Below are 25,179 nucleotides of genomic sequence, written 5' to 3'. Positions count from 1 at the left end.
ATACTGGGGTGCAAAGGAGCAAAATAAATAAATAAATACAGCATTGGGGATGAGGTAGTTGGATGGGCTATTTACAGATGGGCTATGTACAGGTGCAATTATCTGTGAGCTGCTCTGACAGCTGGTGCTTGAAGTTAGTGAGGGAGATAAGAATCTCCAGCTTCAGCGATTTTTGCAGTTCGATTTTTGGAGGCTATTTTGTAAATGACATCACCGAAGTCGAGGATCGGTAGGATGGTCAGTTTTACGAGGGTATATTTGGCAGCATGAGTGAAGGATGCTTTATTGCGAAGTAGGAAGCCTATTCTAGATTTAATTTAGGATTGGAGATGCTTAATGTGGGTCTGGAAGGAGAGTTTACAGTCTAACCAGACACCTAGGCGTTTGTAGTTGTCCACATATTCTAAGTCAGAACCGTCCCGAGTAGTGATGCTGGGCGGGCGGGCAGGTGCGGGCAGTGATCGGTTGATGCATGCATTTAGTTTTACTTGCATTTAAGAGCAGTTGGAGGCCACGGAAGGAGAGTTGTATGGTATTGAAGCTCGTCTGGAGGTTAGTTAGCACAGTGTCCAAAGAAAAGCCAGAAGTATACAGAATGGTTTTGTCTGCATAGAGGTGGATCAGAGAATCACCAGAAGCAAGAGCGACATCATTGATGTATACAGAGAAGAGAGTCGGCCCGGGAATTGAACCCTGTGGCACCCCCATAGAGACTGCCAGAGGTCCAGACAACAGGCCCTGCGATTTGACACACTGAACTCTATCAGAAAAGTAGTTGGTGAACCAGGCGAGGCAGTCATTTGAGAAACCAAGGCTGTTAAGTCTGCCGATAAGAATGTGATGATTGACAGAGTCGAAAGCCTTAGCCAGGTCAATGAATATGGCTGCACAGTATTGTCTCTTATCGATAGCAGTTATGATATGTTTTGGACCTTGAGCGTGGCTGAGGTGCACCAATGACCAGCTCGGAAACCAGATTGCATAGCGGAGAAGGTACGGTGGGATTCGAAATGGTCGGTGATCTGTTTGTTAACTTGGCTTTCGAAGACCTTAGAAAGGCAGGGTAGGATAGATATAGGTCTGGAGCAGTTTGGGTCTAGAGTGTCTCCCCCTTTGAAGAGGGGGATGACAGCAGCAGCTTTAATGGCATTTAATGGTATTAATGGCCGGAATGGCGCAAATGGAATGGCATCAAACATCTGGAAACCATGTGTTTGATGTGTTTGTTATCGTTCCACCAAGTCCGCTCCAGTCATTACCACGAGCCCGTTCTCCGTAATGAAGTTACCACCAACCTCCTGTGGTTCACACAGGGAGCACCCAAAGCTTTTCGGTCAATGCCTGAGAGTGGCCAGATGCACAATGGATACTGAAGTTCTGGGAAGAGGAACACAATATTGTAACTGACTGCCCGGTCTAGAGGGGATCTGCGCAGAACAATGTTTCATTGGGTTATGTAAACATTTTTCTATAGCAATGACATCAGCAGGACATACAGCTATTTTAAAGAAAGGATGGTTAGACGTCAGTTCTTGTGTAACCTGAACAGCAAAGCTATGTTTCCTCTTCAAATCTCTTCTTTACCCCAAGACGACTCTACAGGAGAAGGCTACAGGCTTCAGTAGCTTATCCCAATGAAATGATTCAGAGAATTGATTGATGGGAACCTCTATCGCGTGTTTGTCTGAGTTTGTGTGTCTGTCTGAATGTGTGTGTGTGTGCGTGTGCGTGTGTGTGTGTGTGTGTGTGTGTGTGTGTGTGTGTGTGTGTGTGTGTGTGTGTGTGTGTGTGTGTGTGTGTGTGTGTGTGTGTGTGTGTGCGTGCGTGTGCGTGTGTGTAGCTCTGAAATGCCATATCTGTCAGGCCTCACCAGGATTTTGGAGGAAGCCTGAGGGGATCTCTCTTCCCAGATAGACGTCACCATGTGGAGCAGCGCTCTGGCCGTGTGTCTGTGCCAACCCCAGAGGGAGAACCACTGATAACATTTCACATGGCATTTCCCTTTACTAGTGCTGTGCCATGGGGTCTGAAGAAATGCCAGGGGAGCATTGGTTGTATCAGAGATATTTAACTCAGCGATCAGTTTGTTTGATATGCCTGGCTGCTTTGAGTTGGCTCAGGAGTTTCTCATGACCATGTGAACTGCACAGGAAAAACCTAGGAAAAACTCTGTTCAGGAAAAACTCCTGTCTCTAGTTCTAACTAAGTAGGATTGTAAATATACTGATGTAGACTTGCCTATGGCTCATGTTCTATTATTTACTGTAGAGAAGGTGAGTGTTGACATGTGCTCCATGGTTTCACTGGCTTGATGAAAACCACAGGGATGCGTTACAATGATTATATGTACACTAGACGACTGATAGGGGGCGCTGTGTTGAAGCCATCGTGCCTCCATCTTGGCACTCCCCCACCGTTGTAAAAAGTTTTTGGGCAGCTATAGAAATGCATATATTAATGTTTACATTTGTTTTTGCCACGTATTCTATTATAGGCACCTTGATGCATACTTTTCAATTACATCATGTGAGCTAAAAATACAAATACTTTAAAAAATATATATATAAAACAAATTCTATGAATAATTCTATGAATTATTATGGAGAATTGCTCCCACTGGGGAGTGCCGATATGGCCGACCGGTGGCTTCAAAGCCTCTGGATGGCCAATACATAGCATCAGCAATCCAGAGTTTATATACATCATTGATGTGTTAGCGACTTGTTGTGGCTTTGTGGAAAACATGTGTGAAGCACCAAGGAGAGGGAGAGAGAGGGAGTGATGGAAGGAGAGAGAGGGAGTGATGGAAGGAGAGAGAGGGAGTGATAGAAGGAGAGAGAGGGAGTGATGGAAGGAGAGAGAGGGAGTGATGGAAGGAGAGAGAGGGAGTGATGGAAGGAGAGAGAGGGAGTGATGGAAGGAGAGAGAGGGAGTGATGTAAGGAGAGAGGGAGTGATGGAAGGAGAGGGAGGGAGTGATGGAAGGAGAGAGAGGGAGTGATGGAAGGAGAGAGAGGGAGTGATGGAAGGAGAGGGAGGGAGTGATGGAAGGAGAGAGAGGGAGTGATGTAAGGAGAGAGGGAGTGATGGAAGGAGAGAGAGGGAGTGATGGAAGGAGAGAGAGGGAGTGATGTAAGGAGAGAGGGAGTGATGGAAGGAGAGGGAGGGAGTGATGGAAGGAGAGAGAGGGAGTGATGGAAGGAGAGAGAGGGAGTGATGGAAGGAGAGAGAGGGAGTGATGGAAGGAGAGAGAGGGAGTGATGGAAGGAGAGAGGGAGTGATGTAAGGAGAGAGAGGGAGTGATGGAAGGAGAGAGAGGGAGTGATGGAAGGAGAGAGAGGGAGTGATGGAAGGAGAGAGAGGGAGTGATGGAAGGAGAGAGGGAGTGATGGAAGGAGAGAGAGGGAGTGATGGAAGGAGAGAGAGGGAGTGATGGAAGGAGAGAGAGGGAGTGATGGAAGGAGAGAGAGGGAGTGATGGAAGGAGAGAGGGAGTGATGTAAGGAGAGAGAGGGAGTGATGTAAGGAGAGAGAGGGAGTGATGGAAGGAGAGAGAGGGAGTGATGGAAGGAGAGGGAGGGAGTGATGGAAGGAGAGAAAGGGAGTGATGGAAGGAGAGAGAGGGAGTGATGGAAGGAGAGAGAGGGAGTGATGGAAGGAGAGGGAGGGAGTGATGGAAGGAGAGGGAGGGAGTGATAGAAGGAGAGAGGGAGTGATGGAAGGAGAGAGAGGGAGTGATGGAAGGAGAGAGAGGGAGTGATGGAAGGAGAGAGAGGGAGTGATGGAAGGAGAGAGAGGGAGTGATGGAAGGAGAGAGAGGGAGTGATGGAAGGAGAGAGAGGGAGTGATGGAAGGAGAGAGAGGGAGTGATGGAAGGAGAGAGAGGGAGTGATGGAAGGAGAGAGAGGGAGTGATGGAAGGAGAGGAGGGAGTGATGGAAGGAGAGGGAGGGAGTGATGGAAGGAGAGGGAGGGAGTGATGGAAGGAGAGGGAGGGAGTGATGGAAGGAGAGGGAGGGAGTGATGGAAGGAGAGAAAGGGAGTGATGGAAGGAGAGGGAGGGAGTGATGGAAGGAGAGAAAGGGAGTGATGGAAGGAGAGGGAGGGAGTGATGGAAGGAGAGAAAGGGAGTGATGGAAGGAGAGAGAGGGAGTGATGGAAGGAGAGAGAGGGAGTGATGGAAGGAGAGAGAGGGAGTGATGGAAGGAGAGAGAGGGAGTGATGGAAGGAGAGAGAGCGAGTGATGGAAGGAGAGAGAGGAGTAAGGAGAGAGAGGGATGATGTAAGGAGAGAGAGGGAGTGATGGAAGGAGCGAGAGGGAGTGATGGAAGGAGAGGGAGGGAGTGATGGAAGGAGAGAAAGGGAGTGATGGAAGGAGAGAGAGGGAGTGATGGAAGGAGAGAGAGGGAGTGATGGAAGGAGAGAGGGAGTGATGGAAGGAGAGAGAGGGAGTGATGGAAGGAGAGAGAGGGAGTGATGGAAGGAGAGGGAGGGAGTGATGGAAGGAGAGAGAGGGAGTGATGGAAGGAGAGAGGGAGTGATGTAAGGAGAGAGAGGGAGTGATGGAAGGAGAGAGAGGGAGTGATGGAAGGAGAGAGAGGGAGTGATGGAAGGAGAGAGAGGGAGTGATGGAAGGAGAGAGGGAGTGATGTAAGGAGAGAGAGGGAGTGATGTAAGGAGAGAGAGGGAGTGATGGAAGGAGAGAGAGGGAGTGATGGAAGGAGAGGGAGGGAGTGATGGAAGGAGAGAAAGGGAGTGATGGAAGGAGAGAGAGGGAGTGATGGAAGGAGAGAGAGGGAGTGATGGAAGGAGAGGGAGGGAGTGATGGAAGGAGAGGGAGGGAGTGATAGAAGGAGAGAGAGGGAGTGATGGAAGGAGAGAGAGGGAGTGATGGAAGGAGAGAGAGGGAGTGATGGAAGGACAGAGAGGGAGAAAGAGATGCATAGAAATAGATGGAGACTGGGCCATTTATCACCCAGTGTAACAATATCACCATGTTATTTAATGTACCCAAACATTGTGCTGTGAAAAGAGATGTTACCTTGCAGAGTAATTTGTAAGCATCATCATTGCAGCTAAGAATGACAGATAGGCCTATATCATCTTGTGTTAGCTGCTGCAATATCTGCAGAGTTCCTGTACTATAGACATATTTATCAGAGCATGAAGTAGATACTGTCATCATTACTATTGTACATCAAAACATGAACTGTTACCATGGCAATCGAGTCACACTGGCCTCCAACATCAATACACTGGAGGACAGTCAGAGTGGATATACTGAACACACTGAATGCTATATTATGCTTGTTTTTAAAGGCTGAGTCTCTGAAGTTATTGTGGAGTTACTCTGGACATTGAGCAGAGCAGAACCCAACATGCCTCAGAGGGAGGTGCAGTGTGTGTGTGTGGGTCGACCCACACCTTGAAAGCCACGGTGAGTCATGATATAGAGATCTCTGGTCCCCCACCTCCGGAGTTACCTCCACGTGTGTTGTGAAGCGAACCTCAACATGAAGCTGTGTATTTAAACCCTTGTCTCACTTGTAGCGTCAGTGTTAGATGCTCCACCAGTCTGTATTTAGTCACACTCACAACTAGCAGTGTTCCTCTGGAAAGCCCACCAACCCCTTGCACATAGGTGCTCTGTTCCCTCCCAGCCAGGAGAAGATCATGTTGTTTCTCTTTGATTATCCCCCAGGCAGATGGAGGCTAATGAATGTGTGTTGGAGAAATTAGCATTAGCTGTAAACAGTGATACCTGCCACTGATAATTGTGTTTGCTGCGTAATTGTCTGGCCAGATATCAATTATATGTCTCTGCTAGACAAACAATTTAATGCCAAAGCCAAATAGCTTTGAGCTGTGTGTGCTTGCTTAAAAACACCATTCATGTTTTGGGAATTAAAAGAAAGCGAGGGCGACTTGAGTTTAGCTTGACAGAACATTATTAAAACAAATGTAGATTTCATGGTGACAAGCAAGAATGGAATGTCACTTCCACAATAATGGATTAACACAGAAGGTTGGTCTATCCACGCCCAGTAGTTGACTTTCAACCCTCCTAATTCCAATGTTGACTGTGACATTCACCCAGTAAAAACACTCCCACGTAGCTCAGAAACACTGTTGAGTCAGAGAAACACAAGATAAATAAATAGATGATGGTTTTAGATCGATAATGCACACTTTTGTCTCCCTGGGAACTTGACCTCAAACTGTCGCCATACTAATATTACTGTGGCATTTCTATCCTGTTTAGTTGATAAGTGCCAGGCTGATGTGTTCAGGCTGATGTGTTGAGGCTAATGTGTTGAGGCTGATGTGTTCAGGCTGATGTGTTGAGGCTGATGTGTTCAGGCTGATGTGTTGAGACTGATGTGTTCAGGCTGATGTGTTGTTTTAATGATATTGTAGAGATTGAGGGGCAACAGCCAAAGTTTGTCCAAACCTATTGGCAAAGGCCATAGGGTGTTCACATGCAGGGAGGCTACTACAGCATATGTTGGAAGAACAGGCTTGTAACACTGCTGTGTAAGAACAGTAGCATATTTTCTCCCTGTTTTATGTATTACTTTCTGAGGGAGAGAAGTTGACCTCTGTGTGGCATGCAGTAGCAGATGCCAGGCTGGTGCCAAATCTAATGAATGTCATTGATTGTTGAGATCCTGTGACAGCAGCAGAATCATTACTTGGGTGGACTGAGAGGAGGGGAAATTTCAGGCAAGTTGCAACTCAATGTGCTGCAATGGGAGGGAAAGCAGACCCACATCTGGAGAGCGGTGGTCAGCCTTGTGCACTTCTCACACCATATGCATATTTATGATGCACACATGTTAGATATCAGTCACGCCTGTCATCCGTCAGCCTACAAATGATCTTCTTTTCATGACAGCTGTTACGACACTCCTACAACGCAGGTTGTGTACCAAGTCTTTTCAATTTATTAGTTTGTGATAGATTTTTTCATTCATACACTACTGTGGATGAGCTGTCAATCATTATATTAACCTGACTGAAGTGTCAGTCAATGGAGCGGAAGTCATCTTTGGGGATACATCTGTTAGGCTGAAGTTACCCATATGCACAGATCTAGGATCAGCTTAACTGCCCAATCCTAAAGTTAACCAATAGAGGGAAAACTGAAAACTGACCTTAGGTCAGCGTCCTACATCGTACTCAGTTAGGCTCAAGGGATGCTACCATTTTACTGGCTGGATTTAACAGGAACTGATTGGCTGGGTATTGACAGACTGTCATGGCATTGTGGGTACTCACGTGCTTACGCATATCCATTTTACTAGCCCTGGTTCTCGTTGCCAACCAGGCCCAGAGGGTAGAGCCAAGCTAAACAGCCATCCCTCCTGCAGTGCCAAGCTGCATGAATGGGCAGGACTAGATACATCCATTAGCTCTGTGTGTCCTGTAAAATACCAGGAGAGGGTACAGTACAGCTGAATTCTCACGTCTAGAACTGTGCTCTGCTCTCTGACATGCACAGGCTTGCATGGAGAGCTTACAATATGCATGAGCCAGATTAAAACCTATTCACTTGTTTTCACTTTTATTATGAGTGGAATGGTTTGTATTAATGGTTTGGGATTTGTGATTAAACAATATCAAGGTTAATGCAATATGATCAGAAAGTGATTTTGAAAATCTTTTTTTGTTTATTGAGAAGTCTGTCTTAATAACTCACACAATGGAATAGGTACAAACGTACAGTTTCATGTCTGGTTCAAAGCTTAGCCTTATATTTATCATCTAAATATGTGGCTCTGGTTCAAAGAACGTACAGCTACATACAGCAAAGAGGAACTTAGTAATTGCTTCCTTCCCTCAGTGTGCACTTACCAGTTTAAAAAAAGGAGTGTCCTGTTGGGAAGAAAGTTACTCCAACTGTGAACTGACGTAATGTTCCCCATTTGGTACTTACTGTTCAGTCTGTAACAATAATCATACGGTATAAAATCCAAGACTCAGAACTTGTGAATTAAACATTATGAAAGGCTGCTTTAATCTTGGAGTCAGGGTAGCAGCATGTGAAAATACACTGTTCTATTTGTGGCACAGGCTACTTTAAAGAAGCTGTGAGTCACACTTTCGCCCAGAGAAAACTTTGTGACGATAGTTGAGGGAGAAAGATCCCCGTTGGCACCCTAGTTTAGAGATTCTCTTGCTAAGCCTGTGCACATGTTAGGAGTTCTCTGCTGACAATGTGACATGAATCAGCCTGTGTTTGAAGAAGCTGAAGAACCTGCATAATCTGAACTCCACTATCTAAATGGATTTTTAAATGAGCTAGGCTGCTGTAAATTATTCATGTTGGTTAAGAAATCCTCTAAGATTGTGCAACTGGGCCAGTCTCCTATGCTGACTCAATAACAGTTGGATTAAGGTACCTCTAGAAGCTGATCTATGGTGAGTTTGGTATTTTACCCACTAATTGCTGAGATTAGGATGGAAAGACGCTTAACTGATCCTAGATCTGTGCCAACTATTGAGGTGGTATCATGCAACTCCTACTACTCTATCCAACGTACTATTCCTTTTCTGCAGGATGTTCGACCTCCTGAAATGTGTTTGGATGTGGAGAGGAGGGGGCATATTGGTCTAGGCGTGCATGGCATGCATCACATCATTTGATGTCAGCGTTTGTAGTTTATTTGTGTGACTCTGACCGAAGGAACCACCGACTCCAGAGGCTGTCGATGTCAAACCACATGAATTGAGACCTGGAAGTGTCATAAATAATGCCTGTTCCTTCCTCTTGTACTTCCTGCCTTGTCTCGTTGTGTGTTCATGTTTATGTATGAGGAGCATGTATAATTTACCTTCAAGAAAGTTACTCAAGCATCCCGAGTGGCACATTGCAGCCTGAGGTTTGATTCTCCGACACAATGATGGGGCTGGCTTCCGGGTTAAGCGAGCAGTGTGTTAAGAAACAGTGCAACTTGGCGCCTCTCCCAAGCCCAATGGAGAGTTGCAGCGATGAGACAAGATTGTAACTAGTAATTGGATAGCACAAAATTGGGGAGAAAAATGGGGTACATTTTTAAAAGACAGTCATTCAAGATGGATATCCAAGATAATACATGTTTAACCTGTCTTTACATAATGACTGGAAGAGAAAAGATATTCGACCACTGAAGAGGACAGTAATTGAGGTTAGCTGTATACATATTTTCTCTTAACTCTCACAAACACACACAGAGACACACACAAACACACACACACACACACACACACACACACACACACACACACACACACACACACACACACACACACACACACACACACACACACACACACACACACACACACACACACACACACACACACACACACACACACACACACACACACACACACACACACACACACACACACTCACACACTCGCACACGCACACACAGGATTCAGTGCCTTGGCTGACAAGACAACCATTTTAAAGACACTCCACTTTCAGCTCTGAATACCTCATGGTTCACTGGCTCTGCTGTTAATAACAGAACCTGTCAACAACAGACAAGTCATTTTTCAGGACGGGAATAAATAAGTGGTGGGAAATGTAATCCAGCTCAATGTTAAACCGCTATCTCAGTAAACGCTATTATTACGTTATCATTATCATCAATTCTATGCGATGCAATGCTGAACATCTGTGAATTGTAAATGGAGGGTGAGCTAGGGACAGGCCTCGTCAGAACAGAATGAGAAGATGAATAGACAGGCAGAGCTGAGGTCAGAGGCAGGCTGACGAGGAGAACCACGTCAAGGACCAGGCTGTCACTAGGACTGTATGTCTCTCTCTCTTACGTAACCAAAGTCCTTCCCATAGAAATAGAATTCTTGATCGAGCTCTACCTGTTTCTATGGATACGAAGTCAAACAAGGTGAAAGCAAATATCATACAATTAGGAATTAGTAATTCAAAAGGATCTCTATGGGAAAGATGATCTTAAATAGTCAAACAGGAACATCAAGCACTGATGCAATAATAACCGTGGCATAATTTTACTACATTTATTTTAATTAATTAATTTAACCATTATTTTATCAGGGAGTCATAGTGACACCAAGGTCTCTTTTACAGGTGAGCCCTGAATTACAGAAATGACAGAATATACACATATCAAAATATAAATACCAAATGCAAGCAGAAAGAAAAACAGTCATAAAAAAACTCATTTATCAGTAATAAGGTCCTGAATCAGCTTTCTGAATTGCCCTAGAGGCACTAAAACATCAAATTTAAGAACATTTTGAAGATTGTTCCACAAATGAGGTGCAAGAAAAAAACTGATTTACCTAACTCAGTAGAGACCAAAATAACTTCCAGAGTTAACATCCCTGAGACTGGGTGTGGTAACTCATAAGTCTAAAGTGTAGTGATGATGTTAGGTACCGTGGAAGTTTTTGTAAAAGGGGGGTTGTTCTTACAAAGCAACTTTGAAAAGCTATCAATTGAGAAAGCAAAAGAATGGACAATCTGAAAGTATAAATTCAATATTTCTCAAGACTTACCCTCATCCACCCTTACCTTCATATTCCTTTACCATCCACCCTCACAACAACCAATACAATCAGCTATTTCCGGTGAGGAAATAGAAGTATTGTGTAATTTTCCAGCTCCAATGTCAATGTGACCAATGCTGCACTCTGAATCATCGTCAAGCTTCCTCAATTCACCAAAGTGCTTTAACAGACCCTCACGTCTCCCTTACATCCCTCAAGTCTCCCTCCTCTGTTCCCTGACATGTGAATGCACTAGAAACTGCTGACATGGGAAACTAGTAAAAATGTAACTGTAGGAATGTAAATGCAAGTGAGTTTAAAGTATAATGTATTGCCTGAGGCTTTGTGGAATTCATTCTGTCAGTATTTCAAAGTACTTAATCAAAACACCTGGGAAATGTTTTACACCTGAGGAGAGTTTCACTAAGACAGATAGTTCATTCTATCTCTAAGAATAGCAACCATTTCATAGCAATCTTTAAAACACAATTCAACCATAAACGCTTGAAATAAAGACAGACCATTTGATATGTGCAAACCCCAATAACTCAGTCATATCACAGAACATATTTTTTGAAAAAGTTGTATATTTATTAAATACTTCACTTTTGTACACAATAAGTTATTTTTTTTACCAATGTCTAACAGTGTAATGGCTCTTCTTGTATGATCAACATCATTCTCCCCCTCCTTCACAGTAAAACAGCCATGTCCATCTGTCCTCAGAGAATGAGTCACAGTTTGGAGTTAGCTAGTGTTTCTCCCCACACACAGCCTCCCCTCCCTCTGCAGAAGTGCTGTGTACATTACAGTCCAGTAGTGTAGGGTTTCCCAAACTCGGTCCTGGGGCCTCCCCTGGGGCCACATTTAGTTTTTTTGCCCTAGCATTACACAGCTGATTCAAATAATCAAAGCTTGATGATGAATTGGTTATTTGAATGAGCTGTGTAGTGCTAGGACAAAAAAACAAAACGTATACCCAGGGGGGGCCCCAGGATCGAGTTTGAAGCCTCCATCAGCCCTTATGGTTCTACTTTCATTAGAAAAATAACAATAACATAACAGTTTTATCTGGTTCCAGCCCAGTGTTACTGTCCTCTTCACTTCCACACTCTTCCTCAAACACAGATGGTTTTCACATTCGTACCTCCATCCCCTCATCATAACATAACATCCAGTCATCTTATCCTCCGATTATCAACATACACATCAGCCCTTTTCTGTTCAAAGTCATTGTGCTCAATACACTGTCCTTTCCAGAGCCTCTCCATCCAGATTCAGCTGCAACTCTGCTGATAGATTGGCAAAGGTTACCAATCAGTAGTCCATTGCTTTACACAGGTCCGACCCCATTCACTGTCCCACCACCTGCCGCTGCTTCCTGGTTCAGTGCTGCAGTAGCATGTTGAAGTCTGTCCGGCTGTATAAATGGTTCCCCACGTGGTGCTGCTTCCTGGTTCAGTTGCAGCGCTGCAGCAGCATGTTGAGTGAGTACTCCATGCGTTGGCGCAGGTCTGCAGGGCAGCCAGAGGTGAGCAGGGAGCTCAGTCTGAAGGTGGAGGACACACGCTCCTCGTTGATGTATGTCAGCATGTACTCCTCCCTCTGGGTGCACAGGATGATTTTGGTGTGGTCGTGGTAGAAGTTGACCTGTTAGAGAAAGATATATATGGTTTAATAAAGTACTGAAAATACAACAAATAGCATAATACCAACATTAATGTAGATGTCTCATATTTAACCCCCCATGGAAACTGATGAACAGTGTGCCTGAAATGTGGAATAAGTACATTTGGGTTCTTATCTGAAAATATATCTATGAGTTGATAGAAGACAATAACTGATTTGAATAATTAGCTGATGTATGTGTTATGCATTTACATGAAGTGTTCTGTGGATTTACCATAGCTGCACTGTGTCTATTTTGCATAATGTCTATTTTGGCTGTGATGATGTGTGTGTTTACCTGAAACGTGCCGTCGTTGAAGAGCATCATGAGGGCACGGTCAGACTTGAGCCACTGCAGCAGGTAGAGTCTAGGCATGTGCGTGTCTGGCTGGCTCACTAGGTCTCCACCCTACACAGCAAACACAGGAACAGGTTTAATCATTAGACTGAGAGAAGACTAGGAGGAGGAGGAGAGAAAAGACGACAGAGGGAGAGAGCAGTACAGGAAAGTAGAGGGGGGCTGGAAAGGAGAGTGGAGTGAAGGACCGGGAGGAAGGACAGGAAAGGAGAGTGGAGTGAAGGACCGGGAGGAAGGACAGGAAAGGAGAGTGGAGTGAAGGACCGGGAGGAAGGACAGGAAAGGAGAGTGGAGTGAAGGACCGGGAGGAAGGACAGGAAAGGAGAGTGGAGTGAAGGACAGGGAGGAAGGACAGGAAAGGAGAGTGGAGTGAAGGACAGGGAGGAAGGACAGGAAAGGAGAGTGGAGTGAAGGACCGGGAGGAAGGACAGGAAAGGAGAGTGGAGTGAAGGACCGGGAGGAAGGACAGGAAAGGAGAGTGGAGTGAAGGACAGGGAGGAAGAACAGGAAAGTAGAGGGGGGCTGGAAAGGAGAGTGGAGTGAAGGACCGGGAGGAAGGACAGGAAAGGAGAGTGGAGTGAAGGACCGGGAGGAAGGACAGGAAAGGAGAGTGGAGTGAAGGACCGGGAGGAAGAACAGGAAAGGAGAGTGGAGTGAAGGACAGGGAGGAAGGACAGGAAAGGAGAGTGGAGTGAAGGACAGGGAGGAAGAACAGGAAAGGAGAGTGGAGTGAAGGACAGGGAGGAAGAACAGGAAAGTAGAGGGGGGCTGGACAGGAGAGTGGAGTGAAGGACCGGGAGGAAGGACAGGAAAGGAGAGTGGAGTGAAGGACAGGGAGGAAGAACAGGAAAGGAGAGTGGAGTGAAGGACAGGGAGGAAGAACAGGAAAGTAGAGGGGGGCTGGAAAGGAGAGTGGAGTGAAGGACCGGGAGGAAGGACAGGAAAGTAGAGTGGAGTGAAGGACTGGGAGGAAGGACAGGAAAGTAGAGTGGAGTGAAGGACAGGGAGGAAGGACAGGAAAGGAGAGTGGAGTGAAGGAAGGAAGAACAGGAAAGTAGAGGGGGGCTGGAAATAAGAGTGGAGTGAAGGACCGGGAGGAAGGACAGGAAAGGAGAGTGGAGTGAAGGACAGGGAGGAAGGACAGGAAAGGAGAGTGGAGTGAAGGACAGGGAGGAAGGACAGGAAAGGAGAGTGGAGTGAAGGACAGGGAGGAAGAACAGGAAAGGAGAGTGGAGTGAAGGACAGGGAGGAAGGACAGGAAAGTAGAGGGGGGCTGGAAAGGAGAGTGGAGTGAAGGACTGGGAGGAAGGACAGGAAAGTAGAGTGGAGTGAAGGACCGGGAGGAAGGACAGGAAAGTAGAGTGGAGTGAAGGACAGGGAGGAAGGACAGGAAAGGAGAGTGGAGTGAAGGACAGGGAGGAAGAACAGGAAAGTAGAGGGGGGCTGGAAAGGAGAGTGGAGTGAAGGACCGGGAGGAAGGACAGGAAGGGAGAGTGGCGTGAAGGACAGGGAGGAAGAACAGGAAAGTAGAGTGGAGTGAAGGACAGGGAGGAAGGACAGGAAAGGAGAGTGGAGTGAAGGACAGGGAGGAAGAACAGGAAAGTAGAGGGGGGCTGGAAAGGAGAGTGGAGTGAAGGACCGGGAGGAAGGACAGGAAAGGAGAGTGGAGTGAAGGACCGGGAGGAAGGACAGGAAAGGAGAGTGGAGTGAAGGACAGGGAGGAAGAACAGGAAAGTAGAGGGGGGCTGGAAAGGAGAGTGGAGTGAAGGACCGGGAGGAAGGACAGGAAAGTAGAGTGGAGTGAAGGACTGGGAGGAAGGACAGGAAAGTAGAGTGGAGTGAAGGACAGGGAGGAAGAACAGGAAAGTAGAGGGGGGCTGGAAAGGAGAGTGGAGTGAAGGACCGGGAGGAAGGACAGGAAGGGAGAGTGGCGTGAAGGACAGGGAGGAAGAACAGGAAAGTAGAGGGGGGCTGGAAAGGAGAGTGGAGTGAAGGACAGGGAGGAAGAACAGGAAAGGAGAGTGGAGTGAAGGACAGGGAGGAAGAACAGGAAAGTAGAGGGGGGCTGGAAAGGAGAGTGGAGTGAAGGACAGGGAGGAAGAACAGGAAATGAGAGGGGGGCTGGAAAGGAGAGTAGAGTGAAGGACAGGGAGGAAGGACAGGAAAGGAGAGTGGAGTGAAGGACTGGGAGGAAACACAGGAAAGGAGAGTGGAGTGAAGGACCGGGAGGAAGGACAGGAAAGAGGATTTTTGGGGGGAAATGGTAACAGTAGGAAGAAATGACTGAGAGGATAGATAGAATAGAGAGATTGTCAAAGATAGGATCAACAGGAAAGTAAAAGAGGAATAGAGGATGAGAGGAGAGGCTAGAGGCTAGACTTACATCCATCAGGTTCTCTTCCATGTAGTGGGCGAAGTACTTGAGGACGGTCACCTGACCTACGAAGTGCTCAGGCACGTCAGATGTGGAGAACACAGAACACTGACCCAACTCAGCATAGTAGTGGACAGTCCTACAGACAGAGAGAAGAGACAGAGGGAAAAGAGAGTTAGCAACCAAAATAAACACTTGCGTGTTTCTGATGGACAAGTTGCATGCCAAACAGATGTATTTATCAGTATGACAGCAAAGACCTTCTCTGTCGCTTACTTTTGGTTGACTTTTACATCTGAAGCCGGCAATACTTTCCACTTCTGTTTATTTACGCCCATCAAGCATTTTGATGTTCAATCTGACAGCTGAATGTAAAAACCCATAGAGCCTAAACAATCTCCAACTAAGGTATGAGTGATGTGTTGTGTGATAAAGAGAACAGAGTACGCACTTCTTGTCTGCGAGGAGGCTCATGTGTGTCCCGTTGTTGAACAGAACACCCACTATGTGGTCTGAGAGCTGGTAGCCAAAGCCATACTTGTTGGAGTAGTCCACCCACTTAGTGACCCACTGCAGGTTATTGCACTCTGTCCCTTTGGGGATGTCATCCGCTAGAGACAGAAAGGTAGTTGTGATTAAAACACAATTCAACCATATGCAATAACAAAGGGAGTCACACTTTATCATATTAAGTTACATTGGTGTTGGAATCATTTCTTTACATGGTAGTAAGTATTACAGTATAATTACACTGTACCTGCCTTATTTCAACAAAATCATGTCTCATCTCCAGGATTATAAGTGCATTAGGCTCACCTTTGGGCATGTTTTCCAGGCATCCTCTGAGAACGCTGGTGATTGTCTCAGCCACACTGCCAGTGGTGCTGTCCTCAAGACATTCGCTACTGCTGCTGCAGCTACCCAGACTGCCCCTGACAATAAGCCGGATGGTGTCTCGCGTCGTCGGGGGCAGACCCTCTGTTGCCAGGGCGACAGGTCTCCCAGCAGATGGTGACGGTGGCCTTCCATCCTGAGGTGAGGAGAAAGAGGGAGGGGTTAAATAACATGGCCTCACACTTTCCTTTATCATGATTTAGTATTTCCTCATACAATTGCTTTTCCATAATCTGACTTTTCACTACTCCCCTAACGCTGTGCATTACAGTAGTCTGTGTTGACTTTATATTTTATTTCATCATGACTATCATGGTCAAATAGAGAGTGATGAGCTTCTCACATCAGTCATCTGTTTGTTCTGCTGCTGCTGGCTGATAACCGTCTTCTTCAGGTCATGTCGAAGCTTGTAGATCTCCTCTTCCTCTTTGGTGAGTTTATCTACCAGAGACAACACAGTCAGAAAATATTCTGGATGGCCTCAACCTGCAGCCTCTCATTCATACCAGACGTGTGATTAGATAGGAAATCTGCCAAAAACACTCATGATACATCAGTGGATTTACGACACCACAGCTTTAATCATCACTTGGTAATTAGCAACATTGTATAATCATTTTATAAGGTAAACAAATTTGAACTGGTTTAATAATTGGCGACATTGGCTAAGACGGTCTTATGAGGAGAATAATTGATATACTCACTCAGAGTCTCGTAGTATTTGACCTTGTCTCTCTTCCCGCCGAAGAGGGCAGCTGCGGCCTTCTTGAAGAAGCTCTTGGCAGGGCTGGAGACGTGGAACTCTGGAGCGGAGTGGCAGCAACTAGCAGGAAGACGCTCTGGCACAAAACCCTGGAAGGAGGGAGAGAGAGATGTTAGGAGAATGAAAAAGTGCAGATAGACAAATAATCATATCAAGTAGGAAACAGAATGTTAAAACAAAATTAGATTTGCAGTCTCATGCTCCATATGGTACAGAGAGAGCAATAGAGAGAGGCTGAGTGAGGGCTAGCTAACTCACCTGTGAGAAGAAGTCATGGCGCAGTATGTGGTCCAGGTGAGGTCTGTCCTCCGGGGTCTTGGCCAGGAGGCTGGAGATGAGCTGTTTGGCCTGGGGCGACAGGGAGGAGGGCAGGGAGTAACGCGCCTCCCGGATACACCTGTACGTCTCCTTCAGATTGGTGGTCTCGAACGGGGGTCTGCCCAGGAGCATGGTGTACCTGGAGAACGGAGGGGGAGACTTAGTTGGTGACTGGTTGTCATAACATTTACATATGGAATGGAATTTCACAGAGCCGTCTATTGACAAAAAACTTGAAATAAAATAGAATGTACTCACATGACACAACCCAGGGCCCAGACGTCTGACTCACAGCCGTGGCCCTGCTTGTTGAGCACCTCAGGGGACAGGTAGTTTGGTGTCCCACAGATGGTCTTCCTCCTGTTCCCAGCAGGCTCTAGCTTGGCAGCCAGCCCAAAGTCTCCCACCTTCAGCTCCATTGTCTCACTCACAAAGAAGTTACCTAGGAGGGGAGAAGAAGATTACAAATATTGTACCATTTACTGAGTCATCAATAACATAAAGTGGTTGGTTTACAGATTGACAGGTGAAGGTTGCAGGTTTGAATCCCTCTGCATTGTGCTTGGCAAAGCCGATTGAATGATAACGACTCTGGCTTCTATTGTGTCTCTTGCCATAGATGCTTACCAAGTTTGAGGTCTCTGTGTAGGATCTCTTGTTCATGCAGGTACTTCAGCCCTGAGACGATCTGACGGAGGTAGTATCGCACTTCCGGCTCTGTGAGCACTTTGCGTGCCTTCAGGATATGTGCCAAAGACTGTACAAAGATAACATGGGAATAAATATTAGATCAGTCAAGGCAGTCTATGGAAAATAAGAACAATTAATTTTTTGTTTCCCCATTTTATGGCTGCTGCCCAGTAAGGGCTGTACTTTTGAGGTGCTGCTACTGTATACAGGAATTTCTCAGTTCAGTTCAGTAATAAAGGCTTAGTATTCAAGTGTAGCAGTTAACACTCACTCTTCTACTGCAGTATTCTAGGAGGATGTAGATGTTATCTTTATCCTCGAAATGATGGTAAAAGTGCACGATGTGTTTATGGTGGAGAACTCTGTGTAGCTCGATTTCCCTGTCAATCTATGGAGAAGATATATCATAGTGATTATTAAAAGCAATTAATTCATGAATTATCCAAAAGTCCTGGACATTCAGTTTCAATCTATATAGACATTATAATACATGATGAATAGTGGTGCGCGCTCTTACCTTTTCCCGTTGGTGCGGTTTGGAGACGCGCGTGTGGGGAATAATTTTCGCTGCATAAACTTTACTCGTGGACAGGTCGGTCATCTCATAGCACTTGGCGAAACCTCCCTGAAAAGAAAATAACACAATCATATTGATAAGCATATTTACCAGGTTCCTTTAAAGTGTGCATGCTTTGGAATAACAGTGTACTATTCCCAAAGTAGACACATAAAGAACCATATTGTCTTTGCGTAATTTGCGTTTTGTTGTAATTCACTGATGGCTACCTTTCCCAGAACTTTCCCACGGCAGTAACATTTCCCGGTGGCAGGATCCGTGATAATCTTCGACATCTCTGCAGGTGCATGACTGTGGTCCTCAGTTCTCTTTCTCCGCAGTTCACAGGACCCGGGTTGGTTGGGCTCGTACATCCTGTTGCTATTCGTCGGCTGTTGAGAGATATTCCTCAGTAATTCCATAGCGAGGTGATGACTTCGTTGCTCGTACTCTGAATGCAGTCAAGAGTGCTTGGGTTTATATGCAGCCTGGTCTCATTGACTAGCCAGAATGATATAGTAGGCCCCGCCCCTTTGTCTGGCTGGCTCTACGACGTCACTCTAGAGGTCCGGTAGAGCTCCCTAACAGTCAGGACTGGCATGTCAATGACTGGTGTTTATATGCTTTAAAGAAAAAGGCTTGGATAAAATGGAAAATATTTACCCAATCTTGCAATGCTAAATATTAATCATCATCATCATCATTATAATCTTCATTATTACCATTACATCATCATCAACACCATATACTCAGTGTCAAATTGTGGGACAGTGTCACATACCAGACTTATATCAAGCACAAGCAAAATCTTGATAACAACTAATCAAATCTGATGGTTGGGTGAATCAGTGATGAAAACCAAATGGTTAAATTGTGTGTTCTGTATGTACAGTATTAATCAAGCAATCAATCAAATGTATTTATAAATCCCTTTTTACATCAGCCGATGTCACAAGTGCTATACAGAAACCCAGCCTAAAACCCCAAACAGCAAGCAATGTAGAATTTTTTTTTTTTTTTTAACTAGGCAAGACAGTTAAGAACAAATTCTTATTTACAATGACCGCCTAGGAACAGTGGGTTAACTGCTTTGTTCAGAGGCAGAATGACAGATATTTACCTTGTCAGCTTGGGGATTCAATCTAGCAACCTTTCTGTTACTGGCCCAACACTCTAACCACAAGGCTACCTGCTGCCCTATGTAGAAGCACGGTGGCTAGGAAAAACACGCTAGAAAGGCAGGAACCTAGGAAGAAACCCAGAAAGGAACCAGGCTCTGAGGGGTGGCCAGTCCTCTTCTGGCTGCGCCGGGTTGAGATTATAACAGTACATGGCCAAGATCGTCAAACGTTCATAGATGACCTGCAGGGTCAAGTAATAATAATAATCACAGTGGTTGTAGAGGGTATGTATGTGTTGTAAAATCATATACATTGCTACAGCGCATAGAAATGCTACAAAATTGTGAGTGTAAATTAATACAACTATGGTTTTCTGCCACTCTGATTTTAATTTGAGGTTCTAGCACCATCAGGTGGTTATTTTACAGTCCTCCAGGTTGGAATACAGTTTAACGATCTGCCAGTATTTCATAGCAGATTACCATAGTTCCTGGGCACAGCCATGGGTACTCTGTGGTGTACAGCAGAGCCCTCTGCAGGCTTTAGATCTGTGGGTTATGATCACATTGACCCAGGCTCCCAGTGGAGACTGTGTGCCACCTTGATTTCCCTACATAGCACACTACTTTTGACATGATACCGATGGGCCCTGGTAAAAAGTAATACACTATTTAAGAAATAGGGTGCCATTTGGGATGCACAAACCTTCCCACCTCCTGTGTGACTGCTTCTGTCTGCTGACTAAGGGGGAGACATGCACATGGGACGTGCAAAGCCCCCACCCCCTCCACATCTAAACAACAGGAGTTGGCTTAAGAATTTGCTCGTGCTTCCCTCACTGGTCTACTACTGTTCCTCTGCTCTCTCCTACCTGCTTGTCATGTGGAAAGACAATACAATTAACGTGCCTTTTTAGTTAGAGTGGGGATGATATGATATGAAGTCAGACAAATTCTGGGCTCTCTACTGTATGTCCTGCTCTAACCTCTATATCAATGCACACTGGCCAGTACAGTGATCAGCTTGGATAACTAATGCTCTTCTAGCTTTTTCCATAGTAGCCTCCTGTAACTCAGTGGAAGTTGAAATGACTAGATCCTACAGAATGGACATTTTATAAGACAATAACCCACCTGGGAATAAAAAACATTGTCAACATCATCCAGAAAATAGAATTGTATTAATTTCTCTCACAGTTTGCAACCTTACTTTCACACCACAGTGGGAAAGACTAATTGACATAATTACTTCAAATGCTCTGGTTTAATTACAGTGTAAGGACATGTTTATAATTCCCTTCCTTTACATTTGACCAATGAAGCTTGACACACACCTCACCCTTCATATATTGTTCAATAAATCAACAAACTGCTCTTGCTAGTATTACAATGTGTGGATGAAGCTCTTAATTTGGAATTAGTGAAAACACGAGATGAACTGCTACAAAAAAGACCCACTAAAGCTAAAGAACACTGTATTGTTCACCTCCACATATACTTTGAACTCGCGCAAAGTGGGAGATGATGTCAGGAAACACTGGCATGTTATATCATCGGACCCAGCTCTGCCAGCTGAATTTAAGAATCCACGATTTATTGTATATAGGAGGTAGCAATTTACGCAAGAAATTGGTCCATGTCAACTGCCAGCCACAAAAGAAAATGAGCCGGGCTCTTTAACGCCCTCTAACGAATGGTAACTATAAATGCAGAGGTTGTGCACAGTGCAACAATATGATGGAGTGTGAGTATTTCTGCCACACACACACACACACAAGAAAACGGTTCCAAATAAATGACATTATTACGTGCTCTACCACCCATGTTATTTACATTATTAAATGTCCATGTGGGCTGTGTTCTGTAGGTTAAACCTCTGCTTCTCTCAAACAGACAATTAGTGAACGCAATAGTTCAATCAGGAGAAACGACAGGTATTATCTAGTCACAGTACATTTTAAAGACCTAAAACATAACATTTCTACCTTTAGAATTTGTGGCATAGAGAAAGTGAAGATATCAGACATGGGAGGCGATATAAATAACACTCTGAGCAAAAGACAATTGTTTTGGGATTTTCACCCTCCAGACATTATTTCCTAAAGGTCTTAATGATGAAATGCCTTTATATGTTATGTTGTAAATGTGAACATGAATTAATACCACCATTTCAAATTACTCTGATGTTTTTCTTGCGCTGTAACCAATGATTTATGAAAACTTGCATGATGGGCTGATGTCCTCATTGTGATTTGACAGACGTGTTGTCACGGCCTGACCTTAGAGAGCTGTTTTAATTCTCTATTTGGTTAGGTCAGGGTGTGATGTGGGGTGGGAATTCTATGTTTTGTGTTCTGTTTCTTTATTTCTATGTTTTGGCCGGGTATGGTTCTCAATCAGGGACAGCTGTCTATCGTTGTCTCTGATTGGGAATCAAACTTAGGTAGCCCTTTTTCCCTCCTTCAGTGTGGGTAGTTAACTTTGTTTGTGGCAGTTAGCCCTATAAGCTTCACGGTTGTTGTTTTCGTTTGTTGTTTTGTTGGCGACATTTTACAATAAAAGGAAAATGTAGCTGACCACGCTGCACTTTAGTCTACTTCCAACAACACCCGTTTAATATGTTTTATGTTAACACTTAAGTAAGCATTACAAAATATAACAATAAATATAACATAAATATTCTAAGAATTTTCCCTCAACTCCAATCCCATTCGATGCATTGAACGGATGTGGGTGGAGCTATGTCTACATAAGGGTGTAAAAACATTTTTTTTAACTCACAAATGCTCTGAGGAAGGCCATGAGGCCGATATGTAGAGCTTATTAAAGAGCAGTGATACTATCAAGAGCAGTGTGCGGGTTTCTTCTTTTTTCTCATCTTGTTCAACTGTTACCATGCACCTGCAACAAAGATAGTTCAGATGTGCGAGTGCCTATTGAATTTTGAATAAATCAAAAAAGAAAATGTACACAAAGACAGAAGCAGTCGGCGATACTGGGTTTGATTTGGGGTGATAATTAGCATATATTGGGTTTGGTGTGAACCAGTGAATGACATTAGGATTAATCCAGTCATCGATGCACAGTATAAGGTCATAGGGTCATGCCTGGCCCAGGGCTGAGCGTACAGTGCTGATGTCATAGGCCCAGGCCTGGTCGAGGCCGTCGCCCTGCGAGGCTCGGTGGGGCCACTGGGGGAAGGGGAAGCGGCAGGCGACGACACACGCGTCATCAGGAAGCTCCCTCAGAAGCTTCTCACACAGCACCTCCATCTGAGGACCAATCAGAGAGGCTGGTTTTAGTCATCAACCAATCAGATCAACACTCTCTTGTCAAATGATCCAGCACACCCAATCATTTCTGAGTTAAGACTGTTTGAATATAATTTAGTTATTCAAAATCTAATTGTAGAAATAATCGTATTATAAGAGCAGGAATTGTTCTTGCTGTGCGGAGGCCTAGCATGGATAGAACGCTTACCAATCCTGGGGCTAGGAATACAGTCACGTTGTTGTAGTTTGACAAATCAGTCTGTCAAACGAGAGAAAACACATTTAGTAAAGAGTATGTGTCTAATAAACACAATGTTAAAGAACTATACTGTACCTTCCAGAAGTCCTTGTTGACAAAGTTTGCCTGGCTGGGTGGTACTCCTGTCCAGCGTGCCTTCACTCTAGCATATGCCAGCAACATGGAGTTGATCTCAAATCCAGTACACTGGAGGCCAACAGAGTAGGCAGCAAACACCTAAGACAAGAAGGTAGAGGAAAGTTGAGTCATACAACTACCTATAACTTCACTGCAGCAAAAGAGTGACTTCACTATAATTTGTCTGTTGCTTGTTGTCCTCGCCACACAAGATCCCTTGCTAGAACAGAGAGAAATGTAAGTATCAGACACGGTATGTGTCCCAAATGGCATCTTATTCCCTATATAGTCCTCTAAGAAGTACAGAATATAGGGGAGAGGGCGCTATTTGGAACACAGCCTCTATTGTTCATAGCAGAGTTTTATTTCACCAGAGCCAACTCACCAGTCTCCCATCTCCTGATCCCAGATCAACTAGTTGGCCTCTGCGTCCCTCCAGCAGCTGCATGACGTTTACGATCTGAGCTTTACTCGAGGGCAGGTAAGGCACCTGTATGAAAATAATATTGCCAGTCAATAATATGGGAGACGGTTAGCCTGGTCCCAGAACTGTTTGTATTTTTTCTAACTCCATTGGTCATTGTCCAGCCAAACATGACATCGATTGACAAGAAGTTGGCATGTAGCACAAACAGACTGGGACTCAGGCTAGGGGACGGGGTATGTGGGAGACGCCACTGAATTGTATATCACCTTAATTGGTTCTAGGTAGGACATACTTATCCCTTGGGGTTTTACAGTTGTAGACTAATAAAGCACTACTGTAAAAAAAAAAAAAAAAAGCAAAGGGATTTAATGGAGCCTGCCTAATGTCATCAATTCAGCTGCATAGGTGGAAAAAGCCTTGCAAAGGGCCTTGCACATACAAGATGAGACATCAATGACCCAGCCAAGACCAAAACAAGACCCAGCCAAGACATTCATACAAAGGGTTGTAAACATGTGGCGATCCAATCTATCTTCCATTCTTTATGGCCCTGACCCCCCCCCCCCCCCCAAATCCCTTGGTTGGTATTACCCCAATTCGTGATCAACTGTGCCTGACGATAAAGTGCTCTTGTCTGATGATGATGATGAACTGATGGTGAAGAGAGTAGCACAGGATCCATTAATCAAAAACACTGCATCATGGCGTAATTTGAAAAAACAACCAACAAATATGACTTACCAAATTGTTCTTCTAAAAATATTTGACTTACCACATACACCCCTTTCTTAATTTGAAGGCACCATGAAACACACATGGAGCATTCCAAGACAAGCAGCTAAGCATTCTTAAGAGCATTACTGTTTATTGATTTCACTGCCCTTCCTGAGCACATTCATGTGAATGAGATGTACCTTGAGTCTTCTTGGAACTTTGCGGAAGCCAGGAAGGGCAAACATAGTCCACATTCCGTAGAGGCCAGCGAGCAAAGCCCCAGTAGCAACTGTCAGGATGGGGTTGTCCTTACTGCTATGGACCATCCTGGAGCCTTGATCCTGGAGAATGAATTCTGTGGAGTCCTCCATGATAAACTGTCTCTATTAGGCTACATAAAGCAGTGGTTAGCATCCATTTTGTACTGTACTAGGCTAATCAAAACAGCAGAGGCAACAGTCAGGTAGACAGGGATAGGCTTAATGTCTTGATTCATTCTTTATTTTTGACAAAATCATAAATAAATATCTGAACACAAAAGTTGTTGCCGGCATTCAAAGTAGTTGTAAAGCAATGCAAATAGAGTTTCTCGGATATTGACATTTGCAACGTGTCATAGACATCGACAATTAATAAAGTAATTCAATAGACATGCAAAGATTCAAGCCCCCAGCAGAGGGTGCCATAGTGTTATATGATCGTGCAAAGCAATTTCTAGAAAACTTTTGTTTACGAAACTTCAGTCATCAAAATCTTTTCAAACATAACAATTGTTCAAAGCGAATTTGCTACTATATCAATGCATGCGTTAATATTGGTGAGTTGATCATTACCCAAGATGTTTAGCAAGATATTTCCCACATATGTTATACACGTTGATTCTGTAAGCCTATGTATGTTTTATAGAACATTTTGCAGACACATTTGTAGACGAGAAAACATGTGTTGTAATATTATTGCACGACATAAATTGGTTACTTAAGATAGTTGCACAAATAGGCTACAATTTAGTAAACCACGCACATTAGGCTTTGCAACTGCGACCTACCTGACGCGCCCCCGTTTTAGCAATCCCTTATTTTATAGGTCAATGAGCCATTCAGGCGGCCAGTAGACATCAATCAAAAGGCC

The 25,179-nt window shown here is 44.7% G+C and overlaps 2 protein-coding genes across 2 annotated transcripts; both read right to left on the bottom strand.

Moving 5' to 3' along the window:
• Positions 1–11,087: 11,087 nt before the first annotated feature.
• LOC139389265 (polo-like kinase 2b (Drosophila)) lies at positions 11,088–18,590 on the bottom strand. The gene is made up of 13 exons (XM_071135822.1): positions 18,370–18,590; positions 18,101–18,208; positions 17,855–17,971; positions 17,521–17,650; positions 17,152–17,335; positions 16,834–17,032; positions 16,517–16,664; positions 16,156–16,253; positions 15,735–15,948; positions 15,370–15,529; positions 14,928–15,057; positions 12,485–12,595; positions 11,088–12,168 (listed from the first exon to the last, which is right to left on the bottom strand). The coding sequence occupies exons 1-13, from the start codon at positions 18,559–18,561 to the stop codon at positions 11,977–11,979; spliced, it is 1,983 nt and encodes a 660-aa protein (XP_070991923.1). The 5' UTR covers positions 18,562–18,590; the 3' UTR covers positions 11,088–11,976.
• A 1,831-nt stretch (positions 18,591–20,421) lies between these two features.
• On the bottom strand, positions 20,422–25,179 carry LOC139389668 (adenine nucleotide translocase lysine N-methyltransferase). The gene is made up of 6 exons (XM_071136544.1): positions 25,097–25,179; positions 24,249–24,439; positions 23,293–23,397; positions 22,866–23,006; positions 22,740–22,790; positions 20,422–22,531 (listed from the first exon to the last, which is right to left on the bottom strand). Exons 2-6 carry the CDS (start codon positions 24,417–24,419, stop codon positions 22,361–22,363), a joined length of 639 nt encoding a protein of 212 aa, XP_070992645.1. The 5' UTR covers positions 24,420–24,439; positions 25,097–25,179; the 3' UTR covers positions 20,422–22,360.

This window comes from Oncorhynchus clarkii, chromosome 30 (assembly GCF_045791955.1).
Source record: "Oncorhynchus clarkii lewisi isolate Uvic-CL-2024 chromosome 30, UVic_Ocla_1.0, whole genome shotgun sequence".
NCBI classification, from domain to species: Eukaryota; Metazoa; Chordata; class Actinopteri; order Salmoniformes; family Salmonidae; genus Oncorhynchus; species Oncorhynchus clarkii.
This window is presented reverse-complemented; position numbering and strand designations above follow the sequence as displayed.

Bases quoted from the DNA above. Each gene is read 5' to 3' on its own strand.
- LOC139389265 (XM_071135822.1), bottom strand. From the start codon at position 18,561: ATGGAATTACTGAGGAATATCTCTCAACAGCCGACGAATAGCAACAGG. The intron at 17,033-17,151 runs GTGAGTACATTC...TCCGTTCTCCAG, and splicing joins TGGGCCCTGGGTTGTGTCAT to GTACACCATGCTCCTGGGCA. The intron at 15,949-16,155 runs GTGAGAAGCTCA...TCCTCACCTCAG, and splicing joins AGAACAAACAGATGACTGAT to GATGGAAGGCCACCGTCACC.
- LOC139389668 (XM_071136544.1), bottom strand. From the start codon at position 24,419: ATGGAGGACTCCACAGAATTCATTCTCCAGGATCAAGGCTCCAGGATG. The intron at 23,398-24,248 runs GTACATCTCATT...ATTTTCATACAG, and splicing joins AAGTTCCAAGAAGACTCAAG to GTGCCTTACCTGCCCTCGAG. The intron at 23,007-23,292 runs GTGAGTTGGCTC...TTCTTGTCTTAG, and splicing joins GATCAGGAGATGGGAGACTG to GTGTTTGCTGCCTACTCTGT.